The sequence below is a fragment of the Patiria miniata genome, unplaced genomic scaffold (genome assembly GCF_015706575.1).
Source record: "Patiria miniata isolate m_02_andy unplaced genomic scaffold, ASM1570657v1 HiC_scaffold_16, whole genome shotgun sequence".
In the NCBI taxonomy this organism is placed as follows: Eukaryota; Metazoa; Echinodermata; class Asteroidea; order Valvatida; family Asterinidae; genus Patiria; species Patiria miniata.
The window spans coordinates 15,158,054-15,186,051 of NW_024037054.1; the positions used below are offsets into that span (position 1 = coordinate 15,158,054).

The 27,998-nt window shown below is 39.1% G+C and overlaps 1 protein-coding gene across 2 annotated transcripts; it reads left to right on the forward strand.

Moving 5' to 3' along the window:
• The first annotated feature begins 2,620 nt into the window (after positions 1–2,620).
• LOC119723096 (ankyrin repeat domain-containing protein 13C-like) lies at positions 2,621–27,958 on the forward strand. Of its 2 annotated transcripts, XM_038193617.1 has the most exons (12): positions 2,621–2,834; positions 6,614–6,655; positions 9,645–9,749; positions 16,962–17,093; positions 18,854–19,065; positions 20,454–20,471; positions 22,434–22,633; positions 23,333–23,423; positions 24,505–24,584; positions 25,517–25,583; positions 26,360–26,489; positions 27,552–27,958. In XM_038193617.1, exons 1-12 carry the CDS (start codon positions 2,708–2,710, stop codon positions 27,683–27,685), a joined length of 1,338 nt encoding a protein of 445 aa, XP_038049545.1. In that variant the 5' UTR covers positions 2,621–2,707; the 3' UTR covers positions 27,686–27,958. The 2 variants fall into 2 exon arrangements, with proteins under 2 accessions (XP_038049545.1, XP_038049547.1); XM_038193619.1 differs by lacking the exon at positions 20,454–20,471 and having other exon boundaries at positions 27,552–27,954.
• Positions 27,959–27,998: the final 40 nt, after the last annotated feature.

A 27,998-nucleotide genomic window follows, 5' to 3' on the forward strand; every position in this document is an offset into this window, starting at 1 on the left:
TCTCCGGTTTCTGGTATGCGCGCGCGTCGCCGCAGCCATGCGCGTCGGCAAAATGAAAAAGTTTTTTTTTTCAATGAAATAAAAAAGATGATTTCTCAAAACCGCCAAACTCACTGGTTTGACTGGAATCCTGCTGCTGCACAATTTCAACGTGTTTTTAGATTGGAATATGGTCGAGAATAAGCTATATGTGGCCTCTCTGGACTCCCATATAGTTGCACTAAGTTTAGTCGGGCACCATTTGCAGTCATCAGCCGACATTTGAAGCCAAAAAATCAGGTAAAAAAAAAAAAGCCGCGTCGCCGCACCACTTTTTGGCAAGCTCCATACCAGAAACCGGAGACTTTTTTGGCCTAATAGGCCTAGACTATTTTGAGGGCCGTATGGTATAACTTTTACTCATGAGCTCAGCAGATGGATTATTTACCGGTGTGTGCATTCTGAGGTTGCAGGCCAGTAAATCGGTCTAAAATTGCCTATACGCCGGCCAAATCACGATCTGCATGCCCTAAAATTCTTCATGTGAGCATATTGTGGGCCACGAACTTGAGGGTTTGTTAAAAAAAAACATGGGTGGAAGCCGTGTACAGGACTGTGAGCTTGTGTTTCAGTGAAATTTGAAAGAAATTGGTGCCCTAATTCTATTTCCCAATGGAGTGTAGGCACCGTTTTTCAAACCATGATGACAAAATTTTTCCTAAAAGTCATCAGATTACCAGAAGCAAAATTGAAAAAGAAAATGAAAGATGATGTTATAAGCTTCAATTTTATGTGTGTCTCCAAAACCTTGCCGAGTTGTGAGTAATTTTATCTCGGACTTTCTGAAGTGGGGGTATTATCATTGGGGTCTGCAACCTATTTGCCGTCTGTGGGTGCACACCGGCAAATAGGCCAAAAAACATCCGCCGAGCTCATGAATAAAAATTAAACCGGCCCTCAAAATATGATGTTCTAATAGAGATTTCTGAGAGCCATGGGGCTCGAAAGTGGCGCTATTTTGTCATGTTGCGGAGGGATCGGTTTTTAAGATGGCTATACTTTTTGGCTTTGGGCAAAAATAGCGGTCGTCTTCTTTGGGTGAGTATATCTCGAAAAGTCACTGGTCAAACCCACCCAAAAAATGAAAAGAAAATGAAAAGATGACGTGTTCAGTGATCATCATTTTTAGTTTCCTATACCCAGTTATTTCTGGTCTTTTACGTTTCCTTCACCTGTACATTTTCTAGAATTTGGGATGAGAACGCACTATTTTTGTTTGCCTTGTCAATATTATTTCACAAGCTTTATTTCCCACCAAATAAATTAAAATAAAAATACTGTTTGGAAACGGCGAACATATTTTAATAGAGGCTCGAATTTGAGATGTTGCGGAAAAGCGGCCTAGTCACCGGGTTAATATACGGATCGAATCGTCCAAATTGTTGCCGAATGGCAGCATTCACAGATCGAATTCGTCTTATATCAATCAATTATCGCCGAATTTGATTTCAGATGATAACAAGGTTTGGCATCATAGACGAGTCGTGCGAAATGGAATTCCCCGGTCGTGTGCTCCAGTCATTGTTTGAATTTGCTTGAACTGAATGAATTGTCGGCCAAACTTGAGACGAAATTAAACAAATTAAGAGCACTTCATCGATATTAATGGACGAATTTGAATATAGTCGTGTTCCCTAACGTGGCGCACTTCGAAGCTTACCCAAATTTCCTCGTGTAGTGTTGCCAAACCTCTTTGTTGACAAACCTCAAATTCATGCAGTAAAATACTGGTACTTTTACCTTATTAATGCTTGCTATTTAACCTCCGTGAACTATTTCGGTTTCATAAAATTTAAGCCGAAATTAAAAAAACGGTGGCGTCCGGAAATTGGGCACAAATTGGCGGAGTGTTCCCTAACGTGGCGCACTTAAATAAATCTCGGAAAATTCCAAATTAACATTTAAGAATTTCTGTAAACTTGATCAATTCTGATAAATCATTATTATTTCTACTTACATACCCAGGCAGATGTTTGTCAGAAAACTATTTTCTTATTTTTGGGGGCATTTTCAAAGGTTTCACTTTGCACTTGATAATAAAATCGGAAAATCACGCCAAAATAAAGTTTTCTTTTAACTTTGTAGCGGGTAAATAAACTCGCAATTTATGAACGGGAGTGTTTAGAACTTGATGAAATTTCGCTTTCTGTGAAATTTCAGTTAAAACTTTTGCTCTAGCTAGGCGCTACAGGCGAAAAATCAAAGTGCGCCACGTTAGGGGCCGCGCCACTTTAGGGTACATCAACAATATTAGAAACAGTTAATCCGAATAATAAACTATGCATAGCCGGGAAAACGAAACAAAAGAGTCTACTTGTTGAAATTGATTTGCATAATGTGACCATAATAGCGAAACAAAAATTAGTTCAAACTATCAATTAACGTTGATAATTATGATTACCATTATTCATGGCGCAATCTAAGAAATACACAATTTTGAAAACAAAGTCAAATGGGACACAAGAACGCACTTTATGGATAAAAACATTGCATATTACACGGCCCTAGAGATCCAGCATGTGGCGCGGAATTTGCGGAATGCATATTTGGAGTAGCGCCCTCATTCGACAGCAATACTGTGAGTGCAACAATGGGCGGTTCGCAGTCAGTAGTCAGCACAATTACATTCCAACTTCAACTTCAAGAATGACATCTCACATTGTCAGAAATGGCTTCGTTAACGCTGAAAGAAATGTTGTCTGATTATCCGCTACACGAGAGTGTGTTCAACAACGACATCAGAAAACTCTCTGCCCTTCTACGGACACACGATGTCGCCGAAAAAGATATCCACGGTATGGCGTTCAAGTTGTTGACACGTTACGCTATTCGTCGTGTGTTCGTACTTTCGTAGGCAGTGCTAGTACTGCTACTGCTAGCCCCATAAATGTGGCCAATTTACTGGCCTACCTCCGTAAATAAAGGCCACATTTCCACCATGTACAAAAACATGTCGAACTTTGTCAAATTTCGATTTTCACATTTAGGCTTAGTTTGTAGTTTATTTTTGCTTAAATTAAGTAGCTGGAGTTACCCAGCCCTGGCCCTGAGTTTTATCATTGGGTTGTCATCTAGGGCTGGAGCGTATTTTTCTCGTAACTTGTAGTATATTCAAAATTTTTTTGTTTTTTGGAAAATGTTCAATTTTGTCCCCGTTACACACTAATTGCAACTGCAACTCACCCCAAACTTGCCTGGAATAACCATTACACAGGTCCTTGAAGTAAAAAACGATCCACGATGAAGATTCAGCCTACAATTGCAGTGAAAACAGGAGGAATAACCGCTAACTTGACAACCTTGCTGGATTGGCCAGGACCGCTATTGGTTTGTGCACAAAAAAATTGTGTACAATGAATGGCGGTCGATTAACAGGCACAGAGAGCGATCGCTGTCAACTACTCGTTTTTGCCGGCTGCGCTGGCTGTTGGCGCATGACGTCACGCGGAAGCGTAACACCCGATGACTGTTTCATGCACTAGTATAAGGTTTACCACTCGCATCACAGCTTTGGTACTGGAACCGCAACCAATAGTGCATGAAACAGTCATCGGGTGTTACGCTTCCACGTGACGTCATGCGCCAACAGCCAGCGCAGCCGGCAAAACGAGTAGTTGACAGCGATCGCTCTCTGTGCCTGTTAATCGACCGCCATTCATTGTACACAATTTTTTTTGTGCACAAACCAATAGCGGTCCTGGCCAATCCAGCAAGGTTGTCAAGTTAGCGGTTATTCCTCCTGTTTTCACTGCAATTGTAGGCTGAATCTTCATCGTGGATCGTTTTTTACTTCAAGGACCTGTGTAATGGTTATTCCAGGCAAGTTTGGGGTGAGTTGCAGTTGCAATTAGTGTGTAACGGGGACAAAATTGAACATTTTCCCAAAAATTTTTGAATATACTACAAGTTACGAGAAAAATATGCTCCAGCCCTAGATGACAACCCAATGATAAAACTCAGGGCTGGGTAACTCCAGCTATAAATTAAGCATTCTCACCCTACTAATCAGAAAGTGCTGCCTTTTACAGATGTCTATTTTTTGTGAAATTTCCAGATTCGTTTGCACACGTTTGCGTATCAAAATTTCAACATGAAATTTCACGAAAATTAGACATCTGAAAAAGGGAGCACTTTCTGATTTAGTAAATTGGCCACATTTATGGGGCTAAGGAGTAAGGTAGTCCCACTAAGTTGACTAACTGGGTCGCTATCCTTTTTTGACACTGGGTATGTTACTGTCGTACTAGTCATGCTAGTACGACAGAAACAACATCCCAAATTACAAAAAAGGAGTTCTAGCGACCCAGTTAGTGGGACTAGGGCTTAGGCAGTGCTAGTCCCATAAATGTGGCCTATTTACTGGACTGCCTCCGTAAACATAGGCCACACATCCACCATTTGTCCACATGTACAAAAATCGTGTCGACTTTGCCAAATTTTTATTTTCACATTTAGGCTTAGTTTGTAGGATTTTTTTGCTTCAGAAGCATACTCACCCTCTTTATAGGCTAATCAGAAAGTGCTGCCTTTTTCAGATGTCTAATTTTTGTGAAATTTCATGTTGAAATTTTGATAAGCAAACGTGTAAAAATGAATCTGGAAATTTCACGAAAAATATACATCTGAAAAAGGCAGCACTTTCTGATTAGCCTATAAAGAGGGTGAGTATGCTTCAAAAGCAAAAAACCCTACAAACTAAGCCTAAATGTCAAAATTTTGCAAAGTCGACACGATTTTTGTACATGTGGATGTGTGGCCTATGTTTACGGAGGCAGTCCAGTAAATAGGCCACATTTATGGGGCTAAGGCAGTGCTAGCCCTAGGCCCTAGCCCCATAATTTAATGTGGCCTATTTACTGTTACTAGCACTTGTTACCAAATTTGTTTTCATATTCAGACTGCGTGCACGGGTCTAAGTTGGTTTAGGCCTATGCTTAAAAAAACCTACACCTTGTTCATAAAATTAACAAATAGCCCAGGCTAGGCCTATAATTAAAATTGATGCACAACACGTGTTCAACTCTCCAGCTTTCGTGTCATTTTCAGCTCATTTTGGAGGCTTCTTGGCATTCGTTATATCAAAGGAAAACAATTCTAGACCCAAAGCCAAATCAGATAGTTAACTGTTCATACATAGTCCCACTAACTGAGGCACTAGAACTCCTTTTTCGCCATTTGGGATACATGTAGACCAACATCCCAATTGTCAAAAAAGGAGTTCTCTGGTACTAGCGCCCCAGTTAGTGGGACCATAATACATAGTGATACAAATTACTTTTTCTCTTGTCTTTATTTGTTATAGTGTTCAAATATTCATGGCTCGAATTGACTCAAACTAAATATTTGACTCGACTTGACTCGACTCGACTCGACTTCACACCTTCTTTACCTCATGACTTGACTCGACTCGAGTCACTTCTTTAAAATGACTTGACTCGACTCGAGTCACAAAAATCAATGACTTGTTACAACTCTACTGGGCTGTAAGTAAAGTCCGCGATATCCTACAGAATGGGCCCATCATGCAATGCGATCGACTAATCGCGCTGATCGACCGATTGCAGTCAACATCTCGATCGGTTAAACATTGAACTTGAACTTCTCAAGTCCAGAACTAAACATACCTAGACCCCTACCATGCTAAAGGTCTTTTTTGTTCTTTTAATAATTTTCTATACTTTTAATGTTTTAAAGTTAACCCTAACCCACCTCACTCCTCCAAAATCCTCCTGGCGGTTTTGGAGGATTCTAGAGGATTGAGGATGAATGGTGATTGAATCAAATGAGGATTCTGGAGGATTGAGGATGAATGGTGATTGAAGCACATGAGGATTTTGGAGGATTGAGGATGAATGGTGAATGAAGCACAAGAGGATTTTGGAGGATTGAGGATGAATGCATTTTGAGGCAGGACTGTCTGATGATTTTGAAGGATTTGGCGTTGGTTATCCTTCATTTAAACACGAGTGCAAAGTTTTGGGATGAGGAGGATTTAGGAGGATTGAGGATGAATGCATTTTGAGGCAGGACTGTCTGACAATTTTGAAAAATTTAGGCGGAGTTGAACAATTTTGGAGGATTTTGGAGGATTGAGGATGTTGTAAGCAACAAGGGCCTAGGGGGTTAGGGTTTTAATCCTCCTTTTTATAGCAGTACATTTCTCTCTTTTTTTGTCTGTGGCTTTGGAGAGTGTTTATTCAAAGGGAAACAAAGTCCGAGAACCATTCGGTTGATGGTCTGGGTGCTAGAAAATACAATAGAGTAGAGCCTGCCAGCATGAGAGGGTTGGGGTCCGCTCATAAGTCCGACGCCTCATAGGTCAGACGCCTCACATTAAGTCCGAAACAGCGTTTGTCCATTGTCGGACTTATGAGGTGTCGGACCTATGAGGCGGAATTTATGCCGCATAAGTTCGATGCCTCATATGATGCCTCAAAGTCATATGAGGCGTCGGATGTATGAGGCGTATGTATGTATGAGCCCCGAGAGGGTTGTACTTGTGTACTTGAGAGAAATAAACTTGTGTATTTTATTCAAATTATATAAATAATGCCTTTTGACTATTCTTTTACAGGGAATACTGCACTGCATTTGGCTGTTATGCTGGGACATAAAGGTAAACACAATCTCCAGTGATACATAGAACATGATATTTATCATGTTCAGGATTGTGTCTTGCGACACAATACTGAAATCACTCCCCATTCGGGACATGATTCTTATTCAGCCGATTCGGCTCTACAATGTGATGCCACATACCGTACCAGACGCCGAATAATAGCAACCAAGCACATGTGCGCGTCGGTGCATCCCGTCAACGCTTGCACCCATTCATGGATTCGCCCAATCACAAACCAACAGAAATTTCCAAAAATGTGTCACGTGACACATCTTTGGAAGTGGCCTTCTTTTATTGTTTTCCTCAAAATGACAGCATGCCAGAAGGAATAAGTTAACATGCACTTTAGTGTCATTACTATCTTTAAACCAAGTAAGCTTTTTTAACAATAATTTGGTCGGTTATTTTTTGGATAGCTGCAAATGGTCAACTCTACCGTTAATAATTTTAAGTAACAAATATACCGGTATAAATACATACATTTCTTGTTGGAGTCAAATGATCTAATGCAGCTAGGTGTTATCATCACAGGTTTGTGCGTTTTAACCTGTGTCATAACGAGTTTGAACTTTTCGGGACAAACAATTACATTACAAAAAGGCCTGCTACAATAAATGTTTGCAGTCATTGTATGGAATGCAGTGTTCAAGTACGTACATGTTTGAATTCATAAACATGTAATTTATGCTCTTCGCTTGCTATTTTTTCCCCAAAAGTTGCTGGTACATGTACATTGTACATCGTTACATGTGTATAATGTGTAAGCCATATGTTGTGCAAAGTCTTTACCCTAACTCCCTAGTAGTTCCTCAGGACTACCCTGCTAAATGCAACGGAGTCCAACCGGACTTTCCTGTTCAATCCACTGTGCCTTATTTTCAGTTGTCTGTTTAATCCAACGGAGTCCAACAATGCGTTATAATGCAGTTCAGTTGCCTGCTGAATCCAACATTTTGCATTAGGAATGTACACAAGGGGTTTACTGCTCAATCCAACAGGTTCCATCGGGTATATGAGATAGTTGGATCCTGTTGGATTCAGCAGGGTTAAAGGGAATGTACATCATTGATTTTTGCTGTAATTTTCAGAAATGAACTATTTGAGGGGTTAGTATAATAGATAAAATATTGTTACATTGTTTGAAGTTTTGTGTTCGAAAATGCTTGAAAAACCAAGAAAAACAAAAATGTTCAAGTAGTCTGGTTCCCTGACTCCACTAAAGATAAAATGGATCCATTTATAGATGCCGGAAAATTGTGTAAGGGAACCAGTTTAGCTGACCTGTACCCGTTCATGAACATGTAACCAATAAGCAAACAAAATTTGGACTGAAGAAATGGTAAATTTTGAGCAGTAGTTGCTAAATAGTTAAGTTTTTCCAACGGTGGTCGGCCGACCACTGTTGGAAATGTAAACAAAAATACCATTTTCTTGAAAATGACTTCACACCAGGTGCCATAATTTTACAGGATGCTTTAGACTGTCATTTACCAACATCCTAGCAAGGTATTTCGTAAAAACTTGGTAGTTTTATTTTTCGATGTTTGCAAATGTTGTATATATATTCCCTTTAAAGGTTAATTAAAGCAATGTACATGTATAGTGTACATGCACTGCATCAACGTGACAGGCACCAACATCATAATTTTTAGTGTTTACTATTTAATAATTTGCCGATATCAGACTTTTTTTTTTAATATTTTTTTTTAATGATTTACCATTCTTCATGTGTATACGGTACTTGGTGGCATGTACATGTAGTGCATATTTACATGTTTGGTTAATATTTTTTTAAATCCATATTGGAGCTCATCCCTTTCATTTTAATGCTAACTTTAATCTATACTTTTTTTTCCATATTGCTCTCATATTTTTGATCAAATAAGGTAGCGGAAAGAAATTGATATCAACCTGCAACTTTGACAACCCCGTGTTAGCATCATGACTTTGGGCTTGATCATTGATCACATGTATGTGTGTACAGACTTATGGCTTCTAAATTGTGCTTTACTCAGATATAAAAGTGGCAAAATGCTAATAGGCCATATGTTTGGGACACAAACAGATGTTAATTCAGGGTTAGTTACGTCAATTTACATGTTGCTGTAAATTTGTTAGAAATCTTTTGCAGTTTTTGAATTTTAGATTGAAAGAAAGTCTGAATAATTTGTTTCAATCATTGTGATATTTCTGTCGTTTGTACCCCCAAAAATTGTCTTTTAAAATATCCGCACTCGCTCAAAAATATGTGTGGTGTTCTGGCAAAATGAGACTTAAAGGGAATATACATGTACAACATTTGCAAACATCGAAAAATAAAACTACCAAGTTTTTGCGAAATACCTTAATAGGATGTTGGTAAATGACAGTCTAAAGCATCCTGTAAAATTATGGCACCTGGTGTGAAGTCATTTTCAAGAAAATTGTATTTTTGTAAAAAATTTCCAGCGGTGGTCGGCTGACCACTGTTGGAAAAACTTAACTATTTTTCAACTACTGCTCCAAATTTACCATTAATTCAGTCCAAATTTTGTTTGCTATTGGTTACATGTTCATAAACAGGTGCAGGCCAGCTAGACTGGTACCCTTACTTTACAATTTTCCGGCATCTGTAAATTGATCCATTTTATATTTAGTGGAGTCAGGGAACCAGACTACTTGAACAGTTTTGTTTTTCTTGGTTTTTCCAGCATGTTCGAACACAAAACTTCAAACATGTAACAATATTTGATCTATTATACTAACCCCTCAAATAGTTCATTTCTGAAAATTACAGCAAAAGCCAATGATGTATATTCCCTTTAACTGGGCAGAGGTCAAAACGAGGTAAATGTATTAGGAAAGAGAGTAAAATTCTCCTTACAATACTGTTTGTGCACTTCAATTGGACATACCGTTAGCATATAATGGCTGTTTTTAAAGTTAATGTAATACATTGATAATACATGGATACATGTATAGTATGCATTATTTCCTTGTTTTACAGAGTGTATACACTTGTTACTAGCCCATAACGCACCGGTGAGATTCAAAAACCCGCAAGGATGGAGTTCATTAGCCGAGGCAGTCAGTTACGGCGATCGACCAACAAGTAAGTGACAACCTTCATCATATTCACATCAAACATGTACATGTTATTCATGGGTTTGCCAACTCTGACATGAGCGATATGTAGTAGGAAAACAAAAAATGTTATAAATACCCCCAAATTTTTGATATTTTGTATAAAACATGTTGGGCAGCCATTCCATGTAAGGGTCATCACCAAACTCAAAATTGAAGTGAAAGGAATAAATTTTTGTCAGTTATATTTGATAAGAGGAATATTGAAACCATCTAAATCTCAAAAGATTTTTTAAAATAAATCATTTGATTTAAAGTTTCAGCCTCCTGAACATGGATGAATTTTGTGGGCAAAACGGAGGGTCAGGGGTATAAATCACAAACTGAGGAAGTAATTGAAGCTCATTCATAAGATTGTGCTTTATCTGCATACATTTGGTAGCTATTCCAGTCTATTTGATAAAACATTGAGAATTTTTCCAAATGTCTTCAGTATTTTCCCACTATTTCATCGTGAAAACACCCTCAAAAATATGTCACGCGAGTCACAAAATAGGACTTTTTTTTCAGATTACTTAATAACTAGAGAGGGATTTAGCTAGTGTTTGATATTTGTAAATGAAATAGTGGTGGTCTATCAATAAAAGTATGAATATTCTTATTTGCTCTACATTCCTTATAGAAAAAACTATCTCAAGAATGTCACGCGAGTCACACATGATGTATGTCACGCGAGTCACCATGGGCGGATCCAGGACTTTTCGCAGGGGGGGGGGGGTTTCATCAGCCAAAAAATCTGAAAATGTACACGTTTTTTTCTCCGGACACTTGGCCTCCGTAAAATAAAAAACTGGAGGAGGGGGGCGTGGGGGGGGGGGGGCTGGTACCAATTTCAATAGGGGCGCTGTTCAAAATTTATAATGCGCTTTCCACCATGTTTCAAAGCGCACAGTTGTTTCTTGTACAATTATCATTTTACTGATCAAAGGCTTGTGAAAAAAAGAAAGCTCTTAAGTACTGTCTTAAACGAGTCCAATGAATCAGTTTCACGGATGTGGATGGGAAGAGAGTTCCAGAGTTTCGGGGCTAGCACAGAGAAAGCACGGTCGCCATAGCTGGTTTTGGTTTTACAATGTAGGTCCAGGCAGTATTGAAGATGGGCTGTAGAATGCGATGGGAGGTGGTGGGATGTAGATGAAATGGCTGTGGACTGGGTAGATACGAGCTCCTGGAGGTATGATAGGGCAAGGTTGTATGGATGATTTTGAAAACAAGGAGAAGTGTTTTGAAGATGATGCGTTCGTGAACCGGAAGCCAATGAAGAGACCGAAGGACTGGTGTAATGTGTTCATGTTTCTTAGTCCGAGTGACCATTCTGGCAGCAGAGTTTTGAATGCGTTGTAATGGAGCGATGTTTGACTTGGGCAAACCGGACAACAGGCTGTTACAATAATCAATGTGAGATGTAATGAGTGCATGGACCAGTCTCTCTGTTGAGTAACTGGTCAGATATTTCCTGATTTTGCCGATTCTGACAATTCCCCAGGATGCTGATCGGCAGGTCTTGTGGATATGCTCATTAATTGCAGCTCTTACCTTTTAAGGAAACTGTGACTCTACATGACCAAGAATTACAACTGTTTTCCTGAAATAATCACCCGTGGATTGATGACATCACTTCGTAACTTAAATTCTGAAACATTTTTTTCTCTCCATGTCATTGTTAAGGATATTGTGTTTAAACCAGATTTCCACGACCAACATTTGCCAAAGTAAACGGATAAATAGCCGTTTTCACACTGTTTCATAAGGTATTCACAGGTAAATCATTTTTATTAATATAATATTATGATTTGATTTGTTATACTAAAATTACAGTTATAATGTGAAAGTGAAAAGCTACTGTGTCACGCGAGTCACGCATTTGTGTCATGCGAGTCACATTTTCTTCAGGCCATTTCTTACAACAAGGGATATTTGGCACAATACAACTTATGCATGTATTGGGTGAGGGTATTAAGTTCTAAGTTCAGTAAGAATAATTTTTAGAATACTGGTAGATCCATAGGAAAAGCTATTTGAATCAAGGGATGTCAAAAATCCCTTTTTCTATCCTGTCACGCGAGTCACGTCAAAGAAACTGTGATACATGAAAAAATAGCGATTTTAAAGTAATCATATAAAAACTAAACCATATATTCACAATGCCCTGACTCAATTACATGCTAATTTGAGTTGAATAAATGCCAGATTAACAACAGTAATGCATTAAAACTTTACATTTTGTTCAAATGTCACGCGAGTCACCATGGAATGGCTGTGGGGTATAATTTTCATCAAAGTTTGGCTCAAGTTTACTTGATCCACAAGGACAAATTCAAGGTAAAAGTACATGTAAAGGTCAAAAAGGTCATCATACTTCAAATTACTCCGACATGAAAGGTAATGGTAAATTTGGATTCCTTATGATGTTACATGTACCTTTCCAAAGCAACCACGGTCGGCAAATTTGGCCCACAGGTTATAGAAATATGGTTATTTGACAAATTATTTTTTTTGACAAAAAATTGCCAAACAATGGTGGTCGGTAGCGCAAAAACATTCAGTGCGATGGCGCTAAAACTTAAAATTTTAGCTTTTTCAGCCTCAGTTACCCCATATGCTAAGTAATTGTTACTAGGTACTAGTCTTAGTTCAAGACTTGAGTTCAGAGTTTGTTCCCCCAATGCAACAAGGCCCGATTTCATGGCTCTGCTTACCGTTAGCAGAAAAATACCTGCTTACTGTATCAGAACATTCTGTGCTTACGGTAAGCGTACATGTATTTCACGGGATAGCGAGGAATTTTGGCTAAATTAGGCTGCCCTCAGGTCAACCTTGCGACGACACAGATCAGTCTGCGACTGACTTGTCAGGATCAAGCTGCACCTGAGTTACGACTGTCGGAAAACATATCAGTCACCAACTTTTTGCGACCTTGAGTGTAATTGCGACGATATTAAGACGATCAGCATCAGTCGGTGCTAAAAAAAAATCAACAGTCTGTCGTTATGTGATAAGAAAACTTTCAGCTTCTGCGCTGCGATGGAATGTGTTTCTGTCAGGAAGGAATCAATCGCACTGAAGCAGTCGACCTGTACGAAGTTCAAGACATAGTGCGTCCAGATCATCGCATTTCATCCTGTAGCCAATCAAAAATGGTTGAATGAACAGACGTGGCCATGGAAGATCATTTGATTGTTATCACCACGCGTAGCGCCATTTTGAAGAAGTCACATGATCACGTTTATGCCACGGAATTGTCATTGCGTCGTCGTCGAGATGCATGGTGTAGCCAATCAAAAATGGTTGAATGAACAGACATGGCCATGTCAGATCATTTGATTGTTGCCACCACTCGCACTGCCATTTTGAAGAAGTCACATGATCACGTTTATGCCGCGGAATAGTCATCGCGTCGTTGTCGAGATGCCACTTGTTCCACGTTAATCACATGATTTCTCAGTTTTGTGACCTGAGCATGACTTTTCTGTTTGATGTAGACAGTTCCGTCGCAGCGCAAACAAGTCGAAGGACGACCCAAAACCAGTATTGGACAAAGAATAACACGTAAACAGAAACAGCATGCACCATATACAGTACGCAGGCCAGGGTGAACTGTACTGTTTACTTTGAAAACACATCAATAAACAAGAATAGTTTGCAGTGTTAATAGAGAACAATGCCATGAAAGTGGTTTGTCGTCATTCGGGCGTCACAGAGTTCATTTGTTTGACCTTGTTTAATCAAGCTCAAGAATAAACACAATTTGGAGGTTCACATAACCTTGCCATTTGAAAAGATTGATAACCACTGCACAGATTCATTCTAGCATTTGTTTTAAACTTGTTAAATGAATATTCTACCAATGGTGCTGCGTACTATAAAATTGTTTTTGAAGAACATGCGGGAAACTCGAAATCACCTGCGTTACTTTTGAAATTTAACCCTAACTCCCTAGGCCTTTTTGCTACCGGTAGGATGTAGCCTCGATCCTGCAAAAACCTCCAATTGCCTCATGGAAAATAGCATACACATGTAGCCTCAATTCTGCAAATTCCTCCATTATTTCTTGAATATGGTCCATGGAGGGGTGACCACTGGCTGAATCCCGCAAAATCCTGTGGCAGTGACTGTCAATATGTTGAGGCTTGGCCAGTGACATCCTGGAGCAGTACGGAGGATTTCAAGCATAATCCAGGCCTATATTTATGCACAGTTCAGCAAAAACAACACAATGTCCGGCCCAAGACTTTGACAAAGTGCATCCTACAAAATCAGTAATGCACTCTTGCCATGTACATGTACATGTAACCTCAATCCTCCAAATTCCTCCACTTTGGCATAGAGGATTTTGAAGGATTCAGGGCGGTTAGGGTTTTAATAAAAATATGTTTCTATGAAAATATTTTTTCTTCAAATCAGCAATTAGAAATAGAAAAAACAAAATAAATCAATAAGTCAATTTACATGCATTCTAGCTTCGGGAAAACAGCCTTCAATTTATTGCTGGTACCAGTAATAAAAAATAGAAGCATGAATTTTGGCATACCGGTAGTCGAAAGCATGCTAGCCTACTACCAGATTGATTCCATATTTTGTGTTTTAAGAATGATTACAATAAGTGCAGTACCAGATGTGTGACCTTCCATTGTTCAGCGAGCATAAATTACAAAATGTTAATTGACTGAGCCATGTTTGGTTATGTACATTTTGTTAGAATCAACTGGCGTATGGTATGATCATGTTGGTATTCATGTGACCTATGTACACATTTCTCACGTCAATGTAATCACATTTAGACTGGAAGCATAGTAAAGCTGCTTCCGTACCACACATATTCGATCAATTCAGAATATAGTGGGTTTTTTATAGTGAGCTGTCCAACCATGTAATTGCCTTTCTAAGGATAAATAAAGCATGTTGAATTGAATTTGAATTGAATTGAGTTTGAATGGCTATATTCACTGCTAGTCTTTTCGTTCACCTGATCTGCACAATTGGCCGGATTTATCCTAGTCATTCAGGCATGCAACTTTTCCGCGGATCAGCTGATTTCCTCTTTTTTGACTTCCCATGTGTGCCATTGAAAATAGAAAAACACTGCAGAAAGTCTTGAGGAGATTTTAATTTCCTCTTTTTGTGTGACTTCACAGTTGCATGCCTGGTCATTGGCTTTGTAACAGGGTAATCCTATACAATAGCACTGCCCGGCTCACCGGTGACAGTCTGTCAGTCGTCAGTCGGGGAGCGAGTCAGTGATTCAGTCAGTGAGAGAGGCGCAAATTAGATGATATAAAAATAGTCTGGTTCCTTTATTGCACAAAAACATTATCATTCATTACTGTTATTGGACATTTTGGATACAGGGAACATGACTGAAATGGTGGCAGCATGATAAAGGTCTATAGACTGTAGTCCTCAGGGACCAGCAAAAAAAGACTGGCATTCTGGTTTAAGATATTAGTTTGCAATTTTGTATACGTGTACATGCAGTATATGCCTGAGGAGAGTAATACACTGCATCTGTCATTGTGCCTTTGTGTTTTTTTTTCTCAAAAACTTGAGTACATGTATGGGCACAAAAACATACAATATACATGTACAATCAGACTACTGTCATTTAGATACTGTACAAATACAGTACGACTACTGAGTATCATCTCAAAACAAAACACACTCAAGTTAAAGAGTTTACAATTGGCATCATTTGACATAAAGCGTACAATTTGTACGTGTACATAACTTTTGCAAGATGGACTTTGCCATTCCTGTACTACACATACTGTACGCAATTGTATAGTCCATGACTGGAACAGAATGGTTCTAGGACTTACAGTACATGTAAATTCCCTTGAAAAAAACAAACAAAGAAATGCTCCAGAGCCATGAATGAGAAGAAAAGGGTAAAATTATTTAATCAATCATCAGGACTTGATTATACAATTTAGGGAAGAAAATTCATTGGGGGGGGGGGGGGCTGTGGGGAATGAAAATGTAAAATTCCTCAAAAATTTGATTTAGCGCAGCACAATATAGCCAAACCACACTGACAGCCGTGGACTATAGGTACCAGTATAAGAACATATTCCGAATCAGGGGACATATTTATTCATTCATGTGATATGTTTCAAGCATGCATAATACCGTCAGTGACTTTACCGAGATGCAAAAAAACATATTTGTTCACATGTACTGTGCAATGAGTCTAATGTCGCGGTAAATGTACGTGTGCACAGCTTTCTTGTACATACCAGTAGAAAGAATTTTGTACAGTTTCAGATGTTTTCTACATCTATTTGTAATAAGGCCAAAACAAAAAATACATGTAGTTCTGCTTCCGGTTTCTCTCACTACCCTATTCTGACAGCCCCTACTCTACCGGTATTTTTTTTATGGGAAAAATGAGGAAAAAACACCCCAAACCATCAATTACTACCTTTTACCCTTGACTACACGCAGACACCTACATGTGATCGTACACAAAAACAAGTGCCAAGTGCCATGTATTCGAAAGCAGAAGTATTTTTTTGTTCGGCTTAAGTGTTTGATGACAATTGACATGTAATTTTTACCTGAAAAAGTGGGAGGATCAGTTTGCACACTGCGTTGACCTTTACATGTGTATTTTCAGTGTAGGCGTGCAAATTTTTCTCGGATCAGCTTATTTCCTTGTTTCTCACTTGACACTTATGCCATTAAAAACACAGTCCAAAGTCTCGCAGAGATAGGAGTTTCCTCGTTTTTTTTTTTGTTTCTTTTTTTTTTTTTTTTTTGGTGTCCAAGCAGAGTCATGGAATTTGGGCGATTCACAGTGCAGTGCGCCACCGAGAGATTGTTAGTTTTTCTGGTCATTAGTTTCGTAAGCGTATGATTGGAGGATCTGTTTGCCCTTTTCTTTTCGTTTTATCAATATGGTGTGTTTTGTAAAGCGGCAGAATGCTATGCCCCAATCTATAACAAATTAGCTCAAGTTGTCTACTGACACTCATTCAAATGGACCAAGTTTAGTCGACCGTAACTTGAAAAATGGACTCTCCATTTTTCTGGTGGCGCACTGCATTGTGAATCGCCCGAATTTCACTCTAAGATTTCTGTGGGAACGCTGTAGAAGCAGCTTGAAGTCGGTAAAATAATAGCTTGGTTATTACGGTAGCATGCATTCCAACAGATGTTTGAAATTGCTTTTTTGTTTGTCCAGTTACGACATTATTACGGAAGTTGAAACAGCAGTCCAGGGAATTACTAGAAACCAAACGACCTCAACTGATCCAGGCATTGGAAGATCTGGGTGATTTCTACATGGAAGTCAGATGGGACTTCCAAAGCTGGGGTAAGAACTGTGGCCATCTGATTTTAATTTATGGGCGCGCCTTCCTGATGTCCAAATACCAGTCAGTGTCCTTTTCTGATTGTAACATGTAAGTCACATAGGATTGTTTACTCTTTGTGCATTTTCTTCATTTGAAGCAATGAAAATTGCTCAAAATCTTAAGTAGGGTGCGTAACATTAACAACTGCATGTATTCATAAATACCTGAAACAGTATACCCATTTTTATTGATTGAGAGCCTGTCACGTGACCGGTCTTAAATGGATGATGTCACATGAAAATTTGGACTCCTATGAAATCCAGTGCCATTTACCGTTTTAATGGTTGAATGTTCACAATTGGAACCATCTTTTGGGGGAAATTTGCCAAATGTGACCTGTTCTGTCAAAATCAGACTTTTCTGGGCATAAGGTCAAAAATGATATTTTTGCATATTGTTAAAATACGGTATGTTCTTTTTCCTTTTAATAGGTGGTTTAATTTTTGAAACCGGTCATTCCTGGGAAGAGTTATGCTATTTTGAAGTTCATTGTGTCGGAAAGTAGAAAACGGAGAAAATGGCCACGAACGTCACAAAACAGTCATTTCTTTAACTAATATACATTTTGTACCTTAACAAATCATCAAAAATAGTATATCTAGAGTTCAAATTCGGGTTTCAAACTTTTATAGTATATTTTAGACATGTTCAGGATTACCAATATGCAAAAATCTGAAAATCAAAAAAAATCACCCCCTCAGCGTTTTTTGGCCCTATCTCAATTTCAACCTCTGCCCAGAAGCGTCTGCTTTTGACAGAACAGGTCTCAAATAACTCCAGAAGACACATCTGACACAATTAATGTCTGAAAGGTTAACAATAAGGGTCTACTACAGTTTGTACAAGTAATTGCAGTTGATAGGTACAGGTATGTGTACATGTACATAAAGCTCATTTCTCCCATACCCTCAAGGTCTTTGCCATGATTAACCTAATACCAGTGGGGTTTACCTAATTGGCCACCTGCTGTGAATAATCCAACAAAACAGTGCAGCCTTTTGAATCCACATATAGGCATGCAACCTTTCTTCGGATCCGCTGATTTCCTTGTTTTTGACTTCTCATGAATGCCATTACAAATTGAAGAATGCTGTACAAAGTCTTGTGTGGTTTGGAGTTTCCTCATTTTTTTCTAAATTCCCAATTGCATGCCTGCATATAACAGCCATCTGGAGCAAAATGTCATAGGAAATTAATAGACATTGGCCCTAACCCAGTAGGGTGTTTCAAAAATCTTATAAAAATTGGAGGAAACAGGAGAATTAGGGTTCAGCATGGTTACATACATTTTGTAGCATGTTTAGTGGTTGCCTGATAACAGTTTCGGTTCGCATTTCTCGTATCATTTCTCATAAACTTTATTTACCTTTCTTTAATAATTGACATAATTTCCAGCGCCTTGAGTACCTAATTGTTGGTAGATGCGTGCGCTTTATAAGACTCCGTTATTATTATTATTATCATAACGTCTCTAAAAATCATCTAAAAATTAGTTTTAGAGGCAAAATTATGACCTGCACCTTTTATAGTACATGTATATTTCATCAATTTGTTATTTCAAATTTGCAATTGAAAATTAAATGAAAAAAGAAATTCAGCCCTTTTAAATTGTTTTGCTCATATCTCAATTTTACGCTCTGTCCAGAGTGTCGAGTGGTGCCAGAATGCATCACAAACGATTTTACGTCATATTTCCTAATTCCTATTGCTTTCTATTTAGTTCCCCTAGTCTCCCGAATGCTGCCCTCTGACACCTGCCGTATCCTGAAGCGTGGCACGCGGGTGCGTATGGACACCACCCTAGTGGACTTCAATGACATGCGATGGCAACGGGGCAACAACACGTTCCTGTTCAATGGAGAGGCCAAACCGGACACTTCGCTAGTTATTCTAGACAACGACAATAAACTCTACCAACGGGTCAGATATGAGGTAAGTTACTGAAGTACAGGGTGAGTAAAAAAAACCCGAAATCCAAATGTCGGGACTATTGTTTTATTGAAGTTCTACATGTAGCACTTTCATAAGCTTTCTTTTAGTACAAAAATCATTCAAATCACTCATGTACTTTTCAAGTTACGGAATTTCAAACACAAACGCCGTTTTAAGGTTCTGTCCACGGATCACAAAAAAGCAAAACAAAAACAATTCACACATCCCTACAATGTATGTGATATCTTTTCGTTTTGCTCAAAGAACACTGAACTTTTATGTGATCTGTAGACAGAACCTTGAAACGGTGGTTGTGTTTAAAATTCAGTAACTTGAAAAGTACATGAGTGATTTGAATGATTCTTGCACTAAAAGAAAGCTTATGAATTGGGCTTTGATGTCCTCGATTTTGAAAGTGCTACATGCAGAACTTCAATAAAACAATAGTCCCGACATTTGGGTTTCGTTTTTTTTACTCACCCTGTACAGTTTATTTTAAGCATGTTAGTAGCTCCATCAATGTTTTCCTTTACTCATTCCCAACCTTACCTTGCTTAATTGCACAAGATTCTGCAGCATTAATCTCTTATCTAAAGGGTTGTCATTATCATACATGACTCAGGAGTTGTAATCGAGTTGGTTAATTGGTCACAATTTATGGGGTGTATGACAAAGAAACGCCTTTGTTGAAGTCATTTAACTACATGTAGGTTGTCACTTAACTTGAAACTAAGTGACTTGTGGTTGGCCTGTGGTTGACTTGTGATTGACTTGTAGTTGGCTTGTGATTGACTTGTGATTGGCTTGTGATTGGCTTGTGATTAAGTTGTGATTGACTTATGATTTGCTTGTGGTTGGCCCATGATTGACTTGTGATTGGCTCGTGATTGACTTGTGATTGACTTGTGATTGACTTGTGATTGACTTGTAATTGACTTGTAGTTTGCTTGTGATTGACTTGTGATTGACTTGTGATTGACTTGTAGTTGGCTTGTGATTGACTTGTGGTTGGCTTGTGATTGACTTGTGGTTGACTTGTGATTGAATTGCGATTAAATTACGATTAACCTGCGATTAACTTGTGATTGACTTGCGATTGACTTGTGATTGATATTATGAGTTGTGATTACCTGGAATGACTTGATATCAAAAATAAACCGCGGTAAGGTCTGATACCACACATACTCACAAAAGAGATTTATTCACATGTGTGCTACCGCAAACTTATCTTGTCTTAGTACCGTATCTTTCCACCATGCAAACCTTCAAATCTCGTCTCATAAGTTGTTTTTTAAAGGCCTTTATATTTTCTGTTAACTTTTAACCACATTCTAACATTTTTTTGTTTCTATCCTTTCTTAATTTTGGATGAATAACCATCTATAAAGCACTACAAAACAAGAAAGGTTAAGTCCAGTCTGAAATTAGACAATTTCTTTAATTTTGCATTTGCACATTACACGCCGGTGCTGGGAAACAGTCTTTACATTCATTGTTTTATTCATGAAATTTTCTGAAAATTTTACTGTCGCAAAAATCAACTACTGTACACACCCTTATTGGTGGCACAGGAAACTCTATGCACATAAAGGTGAAATGGTTTACAGCATCCGCTTGTATGTACACATAATGTTCATGTTTCCTACACTGTTTAATGAGGCCGTTTATTCACTCTTTTACTTTTCAGGGGTATGGAATTGGTTTAATCATTTAGAAAGTATTAATTTTATTTTCGCTTTTGCAGTGACGGCATTCATTCAAAAGTCATAGATTTTCAACCAATTTCTATATATTATTATCAAACATCAGACATCAAAATTGTATGTCGGCATCTGACAATGTTCAACACAATGATAAACCTCATGTGAATAGGACACTGTATTAGAAATATACGTTTGTCTGCTACGTTTGATTTTTTTTTTTAATATCGGTGAATCAATAGAACATGCTTTGAGGCACATGTACATGTACATGTACATGTACATGAATATGAAAAAAGAGACTGACATTTTTTGGCCATGTTCAAAAACTGTGATGTCCTTTTTATTTGAGTTGTTGGCTTTCCAATACATGTACCGGTACATCATGGACACGTTCTTTTGCACTGAACATACACCGGATATCGTTTACACATCCAAGTAAAAAATTTTTGACATGTATGAACTCATGCACAAGGAGCCCCCCCCCCCCCCCCCCCCCCCCCCCCCCCCCCCCCCCGAAAGTACAGTTTACCAGGAGAGAGACCACTGGGCTAGTCTAGGGGCTAGACGTTGTTATGGTTTGATACGCGATAACCGCAGCCGCGAGAGGGCGCTATCACGACCAACCAATATCATCCATGAACCTGTCAGGAACAACGTCTAGGGAAATTCGTAAAATGTCCCCCCGAAAATTGGGGGAAACAAGTACGCATGCACTACTGCTGCAGGCAATAACGGTCCATTTTCAGTCCCACTTACAAAAATGCATACTACACACCGCAATAGAGCTGACCAGTGAAGTTGCACAAAAGTCTTGCTGCATCTTTTATACTACTGGTAAGAAATTTAAGAGTTTGGTTCGGAACTACAATGAAATGTTCTGAATGTGCGCTGCATATATTAGGCAAAACAGGTGCGCGCGCATTACACAACCAATACAAATTTCCATAGATGTTGTTTTTGACTGGTTCGTGGGTGATATTTGGTCATGCTAATGCCCTCGTAAGGCGGCAGGTTATGGCGTATCAAACCATAACAACGTCTAGCCCCTAGACTACTACTGGGTCCTGATATTACAGGATTTTGCATGTTCAGAATTATAAGTTGGGCGTGCTTTGCGCCATTCGCATGCAAACCAGTGTGCATGCAACAAGCCTATCCCATTGGGGCTCTACAGGATGATTAAAAAAAATGAAACCCAATGTCGGGACCATTGTTTTAGTGAAGTTCTGAATGTTCATGTAGCTATTTCAAAATCTAGGATATGAAAGCCCCATTCATAAGCTTTCTTTTAGTACAAGAATCATTCAAATCACTCGTGCACTTTTCAAGTTACGGAGTTTTAAACACAACCACCGTTTTAAAGTTCTGTCCACGGATCACAAAAAAGGTGTGCGTTCTTTCAGCAAAACGAAAACAAAACGGCGGTTGTGTTTAAAATTCGTAACTTTAAAATTACATGAGTGATTCGAATGATTCCTGTACTAAAAGAAAGCTTATGAATTAGGATTTCATATCCTAGATTTTGAAAGCGCTATATGCAGAACTTCACTAAAACAATGGTCCTGACATTTGGTTTTTTTTTTTTTTTTTACTCACCCTGTAGAAATTGCCGTCTATTGTGCACGAATGGAGTTCATGAAGAAATGATTTGCATTTTCTTTACAGGAAACTGACAAAGAATTGGAAGAAGAAGTGGACATTCTGATGAGCAGCGACGTCGTCACCATGACCATGTCCACCAAGCCCATCACGTTCACCCGCGCACAGAGCGGGTGGCTCTTCAGGGAAAAGAAGTGCGAAACGGTGGGCAACTTCTATGCAAACGTCTACGTCATCAACAACGTCATCGTTGAGACAAGGAAAAGGTAAATATGGTCAATGGGAAACCATGGTGGATACAGTAAAAGTGCATATAAGCCAACCACCCCAAAGTAATCTCATTCTGAGAAAGTCATTAATAGTACAGCAGATTGGTGATGGGATTGGTCATTTGATTATAAAGGCATGGAATATGGCAGACAGTCAGAGTAGGACCATTGCAGATTTGTCCTTTGAATAACAAGCAATGGCAGCCATTTTAAAAATTAAAAATTGATTATTATTCTACCAATATTTTTTCAAACCACAAATCTGTGATGGCCCTATAGTGGAAAACTTTCTCTAGGTCATATACTTTCTGTGTGCCAACTTTCATGCTTTTATCAGCAAATGAGAAATTCTATCGTATTTTGCACCAATCTGCCTGACTGTAAATAAACATCTTATCGCAGTGAGCTAGCTCCAGTTGGCTGCTTTCAGTACATGTATTAAGGGAAAAAAACATGTATCCGCTAACTGTAGCAGGACATTTTAGCGGTTAGTGAGAAATTCAAAATTTCAAGTGTGAAGCCCAGAAAAATAACTTTTGTACAGACTTAATTTTGGGTGACAGTAGTAAGCGAAAAGTAAAAGAGTGCACGCATGAGCAAAATGAGACCTCACACAATTAGGGCTAGTAGTTAGCAGTTGGGTTAAGCAAAACGTTAAAGCACAAGTGATTTTTTAAAAATTATTTTTACTTACAGGAGAGGACATCTATCAGATGAAGACATTCAAAAGAACAAAGCTGCTCTGGAGAACCTAAACAAAGGCCGAGTCTTACCAGCTAATCTACAGGTATGTACGACTGGACATTGGGTAGCATACTTTGCATGAAGCATGTCAGCAGTAGCAGATTTCACGAAACTTTGCGCAACTTACATGGAAGCCATGCATAGGACTTACTCGAGAAATTTGTTGCACAGATGCGCAATAAGCTTACGATCAATTTCATGAAACTTGGCAAAGCTGCGCAATGTTTTAAATAGTTTAAATATCTTGGACGAGGATATTAGCAGCATTTACGATGGCTGTTTGTGTATTCACGAAACAGCCTTCGAATCACCCCCACCCGCCATTTTGAAAATAGTCTTGTCTGACTTCTTAAGAGTCGTGCGGCAACTTTCAAAATTGTGTCACGAATAAGAATAAGAATCAGACCTTTTTCCAATTTTCATATTTTAATTACAATTAAATTGATGCTGGTTCTCTTGTGTATGGCATACATGTATGGAGTATGCACAACCGGTTTTCATCTAAACGTGCAAACATCTATTAAAAGTATCTTTCTTGAGATATGGGTACAGGGTGGCATTGCGCACAAGTTTTACATCTTTCTCTCGTTGATCACTATATTTGTATGTGTACATACTGGTAGTGCAGCATAGATGGGACAGAGCAAACTGCAAATGATGATACTACATGTTCATTTCACCTCTCACATGTGATTGAACCGTGATCAAACATAAGTTGTCTGATGCAGGTTGATCTGATGTTTAACATTAATGTCTCCATATCAGCCACATGTCAATGAATGTATTTTTTTAGGGCTGTGCCGAGTATACCAAATATTTAGATATTTTATATGCTTTTGTATAAATTTTTACACACATTTTAAAAAACTAAATCAACCAAAAACACACTTCTGTTTGATGGATTATATTCACGTTTTGGGAGGTTGTAGATTAATAGTTACCGAGTCAGAAAATCTCAAAACCTCAAAACGGTCAGTTTCACCCCAAAATGACTGTGCATGTCCTTTGTGCGAAAACAACTTCTGCAACTTTGTCAGGGTTTCGTGGGGGCAGGTCTCATTCTTAATACTCAATTATAAGACCCTCGTTATATTCATTCCAGTGTGGTTTGATTGTTTTCTCAGCCCCAGTACAGACACTCCCTGCCCCCTCCACCCTCTACCGATATAACATGGTCAGAGTACATCAAAGGACGACCCTCCAGGTAAGGCCAAGGCAACAATTATGAGCTAGTCGGTTGTGAGATGGAACCCAACACGGCCGTATCCTCTCGGAATGATCCCTGTTTGCAGAATTTGTAATGTTGCTAGCATCGTGACTTAGGGCATTCCTAATGTTGCTATTATCGTGACTTAAGGTGTGATGCCTGGCTACATGGCAAATACCGTATGGGTTGATTGTTTCTGACTAGCACCCCTTGAGCAAAGTCACTGGCAATTCGGGGATCCACCGACGTAGGGCCGGATAGCTCAGTTGGTAGGGCACCAGAACGGCAATCCGTAGGTCGCAGGTTCAGACCCCGCTGCAGTCAGTTTCTTTGTTCACTTTTTAAATTATTATAATGCATTTTGTCAGTTTCCCATTGTAGTTCTGTTGACAAAATAAAAAGTACTTGTTGACTGCTCTGATGAGGGATATGCATTTTGACTCTCGCAAGGATGTTTAACACCCCTAGCTTTGCCTAAGGTGCCATTCATCATTCCAGTGGAAAAACCCACATTGTTATATATCGTGTGCTTGGATACAGTAATTTCAGTGTCTGAACAAAAAAAATACATGTTGCATCACACACCAAGGGTGATATTGCACTGTGTTCATTGCATGCGTCGCACGTGCGTCCGGAACCTGCCGACGCACACTATACATGGTAGCTTTGCGCAATGAGAACTGCAACGTCAAATGTTCAGTCTCATGTCCGGCAGGACGTCAAAACCTTCAGTTATCAAAGGTTGTGTCGCAGTGATTATAATTTATTTAATTCGCCTCTGGTGATGTGCGCCCCTGAGGTGTTAAAAACGTCATATCCCACTTCACAGCATACAATTGTTTAAGTCACACGTTACACGCGTCAACAGTTATTAAATGTACATGTACTTTACGAGAAGAACATATTTTATCTTTACATGTGAACTACAGAGCACACATCGGCAGACCACAAGTGTGTAAAGAATCCAAGAAGGTCTTCAAGGCTACGGTAGCATTGGTGAGTTGGTTAACTGCATCCTTTGTCTGCCTTGCATGAAAAACACTCAAATGAAATCACAATATATGAACAAGGATACACGTTTTCGGACTGTAGCTTATTCATGTTTTGGGGAAAAACTCTGGCATTCCATCCCAGATGGAAAGAAAAACAAATCTTTGTTTTGCCCACATGGAGGAAATCAACTCTGAAAAAAAGAAGACTACGTTTCGTCATTCAGCCAATAGGAAAATTCACTGCGTGTTGCTTGCTTGACGCGCATGAGCCAATAAGATAATTGGTTACCTGCTTCGTGCTGTCAGCGCGCTGAACTCGTACCCAGTGTTTCGAAAAAATGATGCCTTGTAGAGACCCGGATATAATACGGAACAAAAGATTGTCAAGGTCTCCACGAGGCAATTTCAGAAGTCTCAACAAGGATTTCACAAAATAGACATATGGATTTTACTCTAAAACTTGGAATTTTCAAGGTATACTTATCAATCGCAAATTAAAGTATTTTATGTAAGGGATATTTGGTCAGGATGTCAACCCAGGAGAGTAATTCGGGTTAAAATAGGAGCATTTTGAAAAAAGGCTTTCGACCCTCTCACAATTTTTGTTCACGAGAACAAAGCGATGTCTCCACAAGGATACAAATTTGAGTATGTGAGCGCTCAGCCTAACTTATGTTTCTGCATTCACATTTGTACAGCATAGGATAGATAGCAATACAGTAGTGATGAAATTTTTTGAAGTTACCTGTATTCTTTGTGTGTGTGTGCCATCATTGACAGAGTGAGGAGTTTCCTATGGAGCTGCCAGACTTACTGAACATCTTGGAGGTCCTGACTCCAATGAAACACTTCCAGAAGCTACGGGACTTCATGTCTATCAAGATGCCTCCCGGATTCCCCATCAAAATAGGTCAGTTTGTGCATGATCTTTTGATTTTTGTCTCGCCTTTCGGGGAATTGGTCTCATTTGAAAAGTGGAAGTCCAATTGGAACCAAACTTGGGTCATAGATGCAACATTGAAACTTTCATATGATAATGATGTCAAAGGTCACATACAAGGTCAAAGGTCACTCTTTAAAGATAATCTTAACAGCAGGCAAGACATGCGGTGCAAGAACCGCACTTGTTTTTACACTGATGAGTCCAAGCCTACATGTGAAATTCCATTCCATCTAATTTCAATATGTTCTCCGATCGCACACATCAAAAAGGTTCAGTCACTTGATTGAATCACTCAGCATCTAGTACGAATTGTCGAAGATGGCATTTTGTGAAACAGATTTGACTAAAAAAAAATTCGGCTGTATAAATAGTGCCAGTTCCTCATTTGGTTTCGGTCATAAGAAATCCGAATGCCATTGTGTATAAAAATAATAATATTGTAGGTTTTTAAAACAAATTTCTCATAGATTATACCCTCATTCATCAAACTGAGACCACTTTTCTGCAGTGCAGTCTGGTCTCTACCTGTACAGATACCCATTTATACTCCTTGGTGGAGAGAGGCAATTGTAGTAAAGTGTCTTGCCCAAGAACACAAGCACCATGCTCCCTGTCAGGGTTTGAACCCACGTACCACGGCACATGAGTCTAACACCTTGGCGATTGGACTGCTATGGGCTTCTTGCGCCAATAAAAGAGGGCGCATTTTTACCAATTTTGACAGCCCCTTGGATGGGACACACAGCGTGTGCGTACTGTACTGGTTTGCGCGCGAAGTAATACGACTTCCTAAATGTGCCAAGCTATTAGCCACAGCGTCTTTGCGTGAGCGTCAGGCGTCATCGGCGCGCAAATGCATTTAAATGTTTCTTGTGATGGTCTCCCAGACTAATCCCCGCCCCAATAACTGTGGATGAATCAGGACCCAGACTAGGTCTCCCCCATCTCTCCTTTTCTGGCCGTTGAAGGGGTACTTGTGCACGGAGCCCACATTTCAACCAGTAAATTCTTCTGTTTTTTTTTCCCAAGATGTGCCAGTCTTGCCTACAATCACTGCCCGGGTCACCTTCCATGACTTCCAGTATCGCGACAACATCTCACCATCTCTCTTCAAAATCCCGCGCGATTACACCCAAGATGCGAGTCGCTTTCCTGAGCTTTAACACGCCGGGAATAGACCAACTAGAAACCACGTAGGAGGTAACACTACCAGTATTTTTACTTTAAGGTTCTGTAAATGCAGTTCTAAATGCATATAGGATCATTTGCATAATTGTTATCCCAAAAATAACCTACCAAATTATTGTCAAAAAGCTTACTTGGATTAAACATGTTAAAGATTGTGCTGGTACTAAACGGCCAGTGAAATTGTTCTGTCAGGCCTTCTGTCATTTCAAAGAAATCAACAAATTTAGGTGATTTTCAACGATCAGCCTATTCGGGCGATTCACAATGCAGTGCGCCACCAAGAGTTTG

Bases quoted from the DNA above. Each gene is read 5' to 3' on its own strand.
- LOC119723096 (XM_038193617.1), top strand. From the start codon at position 2,708: ATGGCTTCGTTAACGCTGAAAGAAATGTTGTCTGATTATCCGCTACAC. The intron at 23,424-24,504 runs GTATGTACGACT...TTGTTTTCTCAG, and splicing joins TCTTACCAGCTAATCTACAG to CCCCAGTACAGACACTCCCT. The intron at 25,584-26,359 runs GTGAGTTGGTTA...CATCATTGACAG, and splicing joins TCAAGGCTACGGTAGCATTG to AGTGAGGAGTTTCCTATGGA.